This window comes from Gouania willdenowi, chromosome 20, assembly GCF_900634775.1.
Source record: "Gouania willdenowi chromosome 20, fGouWil2.1, whole genome shotgun sequence".
Classification (NCBI taxonomy): domain Eukaryota; kingdom Metazoa; phylum Chordata; class Actinopteri; order Blenniiformes; family Gobiesocidae; genus Gouania; species Gouania willdenowi.
The window spans coordinates 196,961-205,592 of record NC_041063.1 but is presented as its reverse complement, the minus strand read 5'-3'; the positions used below and the strand labels follow the sequence as shown (position 1 = coordinate 205,592).

Genomic DNA, 8,632 nt, shown 5'->3' with positions numbered 1-8,632 from the left:
ATGTTCTGAGGTCCCATCCAGAGGGGAAAAAAATATTTCAGGAGTATGACCGAGTTAAAAGAATATCCACTGCAACCCGTAAACTGATGGTCAACATTGGCCACAGAGATGACAGAATCATATGGGTATAGTGATATGTAGTTATAGTAAATTAGAGAGAGAGATTAGTGCACATGCAAAACATTGTTTTGTTTTTTTTAACAGAAGACTTCCAGCAAAATGTATACGGTATCTTATGCAAAAGGAATTGTGGCACTGTTCCCACATCTTGAAGATTCATTCTCAAGAAATGGATATGTGAGTTTGTTCTGTTTTTTTTAACTTTCCCTGGTCATCATTTTATTAACGCTCACTTTTGTATTTGTTTGTTTTGTTGTTTGCTTGATCAGGAGCATTTTTATGATCCTAATGGCAATACTGGATTCGTAGCATGGAGGCTCAAAACTGTAACACGGAATTCTGAAGGTAGCCCTGCAGATCCTAAATCCAAGTTGCAGGCTAGCCCAACCACAAAGCGACAGACCCTGAGTACTGTGGAGCAGCTCAGCGGTGATGAGTGCATGGAAGCACTCTCAATGATCACCCACTCAACAGACACAACCCTTATCAAAGAGAAGATGAAGGCAACATTTCAATATCGTCAGAAACTTGTCCATCGTGAAAAAGAAGCCTCCTCAGTCTTTGATGCATTTCCTCGCTTCCTTGACACACCTGGATTAGTAAGTATTTTATGTCGATATATACTGTACATGTCTCAATTGAATTATAATGTACATAAATGATCTGTGTTTTACAGATAGAACAAGATTTCTCCTTGATGTTTGGTGAGAGTGTTTCCGAAAAAGTTTATTTCCAAGTGGCCCACATTTTTCAAAGCCAAAGTGATTTTGCTGAAGGCCAAAGTATTCCTCCAAATGTCCATCTCAAAGAGCTACTGGCCACCTTGGATCCTGCAGATGAGTCTGGTATTTTTTTAATATTCTTAATATTATTCTTCTTAGTGCTGTTTTTGTATAAATTGTGGACATAGAACCGTTTATTGACCATGCATTTAACAACTCTAATTTAAGACCTTTGTCTTGTACTTTTCTTTTCAAGGCTGGGACAGTGATGTAACATCTCTACTACTACTCCTACACTTACTTCCACCAACTACAGGAGGCCAAAAAAAAGTGACCAAGATGAGCTCAGCCAAGGCAGCCGACCATCTCATCAAATTTATGAAGGTAGGTGACCTGATGTAATCCTAAGCAACGCACCAGTCGTTTCAATTCCCCAATTGTGGTTTGAAACTAAAAATATTTCTTTATGGTCAAGAGTAACAACCAAATGGGTGCACAGTTAATCACATAGGGTGTCTCTAAAATCTGGATTCTGTTTGTGAATTTAGTGTATTTAATAAATTTCATGTTGAATATGACCTTTTTCCCATTTTAGGAAGGAAGAAGTCTGTCTACCTTTCTGGAGACTGTTGATTTGACACAACCCTTCCTGTTGTGCAATGGCGAGACAAAGAGGATGATTACCAGATTCTTCATCATCATGGACCACAAGGCCATTCCATGTGCTGCCCAGACAACGCTGGCTGCTTTTGACTCACTTTTCAAAGCCCACTACATCTTCAGTGTTTCCTACGAGGAAGCACTTAAAGGTTTTTACACATTCATCCAAACCACTGTGTACAACATCGATGTAGGCAGCACAACAGAAACACCACGGGTGAAGGAGCCGCGAACCCGACTGCTACACGAAATGAATGACTGACCTGTTTTAAAGGAGGATTTCAGTTTCATTTGTCACAACAATGTTTACTTGTTTTGTTTGTAAAACACAGCAGAGAACCTGTTCATTTCTTCTCCAACATTTAAAATTCCAGCATGCGTTGCATCCATCTCCAAACCTGCGGCTAAAATGTGGAGAACAAGGTTGCCAACGTTCATTTTGCGTATATAGTGGTTTCAGAAGGCATCTGCTTAATTACAAACATGTTGAAAGGCCAACTGCAATAAACCCAGCAGCACAAGGACAATCTAAGGTGGAAATATATTGTAATGATGAGCCATCAACCTCTACATCTCTGTTACAGACAGCCTCACCACCACATTCTCTAATGAATATGTGTGGGTCAATTATTGCACAACTTCAAGCTTCAGGTATACCAGAAAATACCGTGCAAACACCAGTCAACTCAATGGAGGAAGTTGTCAATGATGTTCAGTATCAAGCTCAAGAAGCAGTTTTGAAAAATGTCTCTCTCACGCAGGAGTCTGATGTTTATGGAGAAATACAGCACTGCGTTAACAATCTTGATAATCCCTTTACTGCATTTAACTCAAAGCAATGTTTTGAAGAGAAATGGGCGATTGTTCAACCTAAAGAGCATGTTCTTGGAGTCAGATTAGATACACGTAAATATAGGAGTACTGGTGTGTACACTCAGATTCTGGTGACCAATAGATATACGTATGTGCCCCTTTTAGGCACTTTGCAATCTATTTTCTAAATTAAGGACATAAGGGAATGTTTTTTATTTTGAAAACTTCACTTTTAGTAGACTTGAATCTGGTCCTGCAAAAATGCAAACATTAAGTCCGTTGGAAAGTGGTTTTTCTGTTATGTGAAGCATTGCACTTGGAAATGACAACAGACGTGGCTGTGACAAAATGGATCAAGAGTTATGGGACATGGTATCAAACCGGACTTTTCGTATGCACTGGATTGTTCAATGACTTGCCTTTGTTTAAAAGAATCAGGCAAATTGTAATGTATGAAAACCAGGCATTTGTTGTGGGCAGCACCGTTAAGACTCTTTACTTTGATGAGCATTTTTATGCTTATTGTATTGGTGACCAAAGTGAAGAAAATTCATTGATTGAGATTGAGAATCTTAGATACTTCAAACCCTTTGATAGACAGTTGGCAAACAATGACGATGGACTGTTCTACATTGTACCATATTGTCATGTAATATAAAATGTTTAAAACGTTAACATTTACATGAATAAATATTCAGAATTTCATTAGTTGTCTATCTTTTATTTTATTTCTTTGAAAGCTCAAATTTAACACTCAAAATAGTGTGTTTGGTTGTTTTACTCCATGGCAGAGTGAGTTCACTCTCCAAACGGGTAAAAATTAACTCAGAAATATGAGTATCTATTAACACCAGCTTGGGAGTTAATACTTAACTCAGCAAAAAGTGTGAATTTAACACTTTCTGGTGTTGTCACATATAAACCCCTGAAAAGGGTTATAATTAACTCACTGGGAGTTAATTTGACCATGCTGAATTTGCTGTGTATGATTATAAGACACAGAAAATAATTCTAATAACAGTGAAAGTGGTGGTCCCACTCTCCAGGGGAGGGATAAGTAGGGCAGCCAGAGGTGGGAGTGCCGCCTCTGCGCCACTACTTAGTAGCACAAGCGGCGGCCCTCTCCACCCCTAGCCCCACCATCCAGCCCCCCAAGGGTTGGGTGTATGTGTGTGGTGCACCAACTGGGTGAGCCAGACCAGTTGGGAGTGAGTGAAGTGGAGTGTCCATGTAGGAGGCCTGTCTGGTATGAGCCCGGCCCGTCCACATGGCGGGCCACCGGAGAGGGTAGATGGCGCGCGGGCACGCGGCACTGCAGGACCCAGGGACGCGCCGAGCAGCACATCCGGAGACCCATCCCGCGGCACCCCTCGAACCATGCCTGCCACACGGAGCACGGCGGGACCCCCCACCCCCCAGGCGCAGCCGGGCACCAGCCACATCCCCCAGCGGTCCAGGGGGCGACCCCTGCCGGCCCAAAGCGGCCCGCCCCGCTAAAGCAGGGGGCGGCCGAGCAGGAGAGAGGCCTGCGCCCACATCAGGGCCAGCACTGGCCCACACGGCACCACCATACAGCACCCTCCACAGGGAGGCAACCCTGGCCCTACCTAAGTACCCCCAGCTAGGAACCGCAACCGCACACCAATGCCGCCAGCCCCCCCACCATAAAAGCCACCCCCAATCACCCATGCGCCGACATGAGACACCTCCCCAACGCCAGCACAGCCCGGAGGACAACGGGCCCCAAGCCACCAGCCCCACCTCGCCCAAGGCGGTGTGGTGCCACACTGAACTTCGGCCAAGGTAAGTGATTAGAGTTAGTGTTTAAGAGTGCTCTGTACATTTTTGAGAGTTTTTTTGTTTTTGTTGAGATTTTTTTCATATATACAGTATGGCCAGTTCTGGAGGTTGTAAGGTGATTAAATCTATTGGCGTATTTTTCTTAATTGTCTCTGTTACATGTAATTACTGAAGAAAATTACTTTAATTTATATTGAATGTTTGGGTTAGATTGTTATAGGTCCTGAGATTAACATTTTCGAAGAGGTCTTGGAGATGAATAATTCCGCTTTCTTCCCATGTTTTTAGATATAGCGGTGTTTTTCTGTTTCTAAAGTCAGGGTTGTGCCAGATTGGAGACAGCACGCTAGTTTTTAATTGAACATTTGTAATGTCCAGGGCTTTCCACCACGCAGTCAGGGTGGAGGCAATCAGTGGGTTTTTAAAGCAGTTATGACGTTTGAGGGTCGTAGAGATAAAAGGGAGATCAGAGAGTTTAATATGTTTGCAGTCTAGCTGTTCTATTTCTAGCCAGGTGTTGTGGTATTCTCTTGGTTTTAGCCATTCTGTTAATTATAATATTTGGTTTGCTAAGTAATAATGTATGAAATTAGGGGCTTCCAACCCTCCCTCGTTTTCATTTTTTTGAAGGGTTGAAAGGCTTGATTTGGGTTTTTTATTCCTAGCATAGAATTTTGTAATTGCAGAATCTAATCTTTGGAACCATTGTGTTGGTGGTTTCAGTGGATCATAGAGAACAGATAGTTTATTTTAGGTAAGATTTTCATTTTAACTGAGGCTATTCTGCCAAGCAGTGAGATAGGGAGATTGTTCCATCTCTGCAGATCTTCTGTGACTTTATCCAACAGTGGATCCAGGTTCAGTTTAATTCATTCATTTAGGTTTGGTGATATATTTAAGCCTAGTGTCGTGGTTTTCCCAGGTAGAGATGTGAACGATGAAAAAGATGTAGAGTGGAAAAAAGGGATCGTAGAAACTGGCTTGCATAATAACACAAAGTTTATTAACACAAGCAGAATCAAAAGAACAGGGCTGAGGCAGAAGCCCTGTGAGAGCAGCCGGGTCAAATTTACTCTGATGCAAGAACAGGAGAGAGAAGCTTATATCTTTCACAAAGTTCTCAGATGTCACATGATTACTTAACAACCCTTTTCTGGGACACAAAGAAAGGAAGCAACATTTGTCCATTTAGGTGATAAGACCCTCACATGATGATCTCATTTTGAGGTGGAAACAAACAGCTGGTATTCTTCCAACATCCTGAGTGACCTGTTCTTTGATTCTACTGTTCCTTTGCTTGGCCAGGAATGCTGAGGCTAGCACAGTCAAAGTTCAATTTAGATGATTTAATTTCCTACACGTGAAGCAGTAAATACACCTCATTCCCCCCTTTTCGAGGTCCATCCACCTCGAAAAAACAAAGATAACAAAGCATGTCATAAATAGTCTTAAAGGTTATGACAACCCCTTATCATGTTTAGCCTTAATCATACTGTAAAATTTCCAAATGTGAAAAGGATCCTTTCAAATATCATCCTCTGCCAATTTTAATAAATCTCTAACCAATCAAAATGAGAAAACTAGTATTTATTTAATTAATGCCTTATTTTATCTTATATTTATCAGTCTTTAACTCCAAGTCTATAGACTTACTTAGCTCTAATTTAGTTGATTTGTTTTTACTTGAAAAGAAAAACATAAATGTCTAAATGTCTACGTGCATCTACATTAAGTACACACATTGAGAACCTCAGAAACAAACTAAAAGGTTTCCCACTGTGAGGTCTGGTCGACCCATCGCACCTCACAGTAAGCCTTTCCTTGCCTAAGCCCCACTGGCCCTTCAAATAAAAACCGGAAAAAAATCACAATACCTGAGGTCCCAACATAAGCACTTTAAACTATCTAGCTAACTCTAAAATGTGTATTCGTTAAAATACCTAGTATAAAGTAGAAATCATTAATGAGGTAGAATACATTGTAATAAACATATTCCAATACAATAAACATCACAAACATGTAGGACACATATGAATACATTGGACAATTGTTGTTGTTGATATTCCTTTGGCAGCATTAACTTATCGTTCAGTATCACAGTTCATGACGGCTTCTTTGTGGATTGCCATCCATATTTTTGTCCTTCAGTGTCCATAACTGGAGTGTCCATGTTTGAGGTGTCCATGTTCATATAGTCAGGTAGAATCATCTAGCCCCATCACTCCCACACTTGTTCTGGAAGGTAAAAAACATCTGACCAGTATCTTGCACAAACATTAAACACCACATGATAGCTAAATTCTAATTTTTCTTTGTTGTTTTTTTTTTTATTTTTTTTTTCCTCTATCTTTTTTGATTAATATTTAACACTCAACACCTAATTAATGCATTATTAATACGTGATTCCATATTTCCTTTCCGTTCCCCCCTTTAACCAAGAAACCACTTGGTTAAAATATCGTTCAGGGAATGGTGTAATCAATCAAAATGGATAAGTCTCCACTATCTCATCAACCACTACTGTCACCTCCTCATCTGTATCATAGCTTTAGGAAAGGTCAGTACCAATGCACAACAACAGAAAATCACACAAAGTGATAAAATAGCAGCTCCCAGAACCTACAATATCTTCATAATATTCAAGAATATTCAAAAACTGTCATTCCACTGGCGAAGAACAACTGTAGTGATGTAAATTTTGCATGTGAACAGGCGATCAGCTATTTCCACCAAATTATCAGAATTGTGTTTGCTTTGTAAGAACCCGCGGCCATGTCACCAATCGTGATTGGCAATATGCCAGCAAAGGTTCAGGTATTAATCGTAAATTGAATTCCACGTGCTTAGAGTTGGAATTTTCACTAAACCGGACCCTTTATCCCAGTACTTTCTCTAACGGAGTGAGTTATTTGCCAATACCACATATTTCTGCTTATCCATGTATCTAAAATTTGCAACACTGAGGCATCAAACCCCAGGTTTTCTCACTTTTTCCCGCTTTCTTATGGCGCAAAAAGTCTGAGACATTTATTCTGGTGTCAAATCTCCGTCCAAATACTCATCTGGTGATGTATTCACACTATTTATCTCACCGCAGTCGTTATCAGTCTCCTCATCTAATGTCTCTTTAAAACTGTCCTCAATATTATTCAACCTAATGTTCAATTGTTCAATAGCCTGTTGAGTTGTATTTATAGACTATAATGAATTGGGATGTAATGTCTAGTATTGTTTTTGAACCTTCAGGCTTTATAGGCACTGAAAAAGTTGTCATTGAGTTATTTGTTGTGGAACTCATTTCCACAGCTGCACTTGTATGATTATCAGAAATCATAGAATTAGCTGTTGTCATCACTGTTATTGAAACATTCTTATCTATCACTGATGTATTTGTAGAAACTATATTTGATGCAATAATACCACTAGCTATAGTCCCAGCTAGAATAGTGGACATTTTTTCTGTTCTACCGTCTAATTGATCTAACTAATTGCTATTGACCTTTTTGCTTTGGAATCCACTTAAACGACATATTACTAATGCTAGTAGAAGTACCTCAACCCCATTAAAACCTGTGTGCTAACAGATTTCAACAATACAGTTTTGTAGCACACCATTCATTTATTCACACCTTGGCTTTGTGGGTGATAGACAGCTCCTAAACATTGTTTAATTTCTAATTTTTCCTAAAATTAATCTTACTGTTTTATCCACAAATTCTTTCCTGTTGTCTGAAGATATGCGATCGGGTAAACCCCATCTACTTTAATTTCGCGACACAAAAACTTAGCAGCAGACTGAGCATCGTTACGTTTGCTTGGACATGCTTCAGACCATTGTGAAAATCTATTCACAACTGGTTTTATCATGTCAACATAATCTATAACCAAAATCCCACACACTTTTGCAATCTTTCTCCTAACTTCTCCCTTTGCCACATGGGCTAACCCATGGGCTACCTGAATCATTAGGCCCAGTAGGTCTGAAGGCACTACCATCAGTCCTTCCTGATTTCTTAACATGACCTGTTTGTGAGCTGCACACTTAGCTATAGCTATTTCTTTTGGTTTTATCACTGCATGCAATAATTTCAATACCTGTGTATGATGTTGGATCTGAGAACCATCTGTTTTCTTAAACCCGCAATTTTCCACACAATCATGTGGTTCCCCATCTTCTGGAGTTGGCAAATTTTCAGCCAAATTTACCGTAGAGCATCTCTCTAAGGTAATATCTTCCTGCTCTAAAAGTCTGTGATATCAATAAATGACATCATTTCCCTAACTGTTCTAGGTTTTAGTGCTGTATGAATAGCTTCTAAATAACTTTCAGAGATGTTTCTATGTAAATGAGTTATCATCTGACCGAGACAAACTACTAATCGTTAATGTTCATCTTCATAGCTGCTCCTTGTGGTGACGAAGTCAGCTCAACATGTTTGGGTTGATTACTCAATCATTGTTCTGGATTTGCTTGGTCTGTGTTCTTGAAATATTTGAGTGTGCAATGATGTGGATAC

The 8,632-nt window shown here is 39.9% G+C and overlaps 1 protein-coding gene across 1 annotated transcript; it reads left to right on the top strand.

Annotated features, from left to right (window-relative positions):
* Positions 1-665: 665 nt before the first annotated feature.
* Positions 666-1,764, top strand: LOC114454516 (uncharacterized). Its single transcript, XM_028435063.1, has 4 exons — positions 666-719; positions 797-965; positions 1,099-1,226; positions 1,438-1,764. Exons 2-4 carry the CDS (start codon positions 818-820, stop codon positions 1,762-1,764), a joined length of 603 nt encoding a protein of 200 aa, XP_028290864.1. The 5' UTR covers positions 666-719; positions 797-817.
* The last annotated feature ends 6,868 nt before the right edge of the window (positions 1,765-8,632 follow it).

Bases quoted from the DNA above. Each gene is read 5' to 3' on its own strand.
- LOC114454516 (XM_028435063.1), top strand. From the start codon at position 818: ATGTTTGGTGAGAGTGTTTCCGAAAAAGTTTATTTCCAAGTGGCCCAC. The intron at 966-1,098 runs GTATTTTTTTAA...TTTCTTTTCAAG, and splicing joins GGATCCTGCAGATGAGTCTG to GCTGGGACAGTGATGTAACA. The intron at 1,227-1,437 runs GTAGGTGACCTG...TTCCCATTTTAG, and splicing joins ATCTCATCAAATTTATGAAG to GAAGGAAGAAGTCTGTCTAC.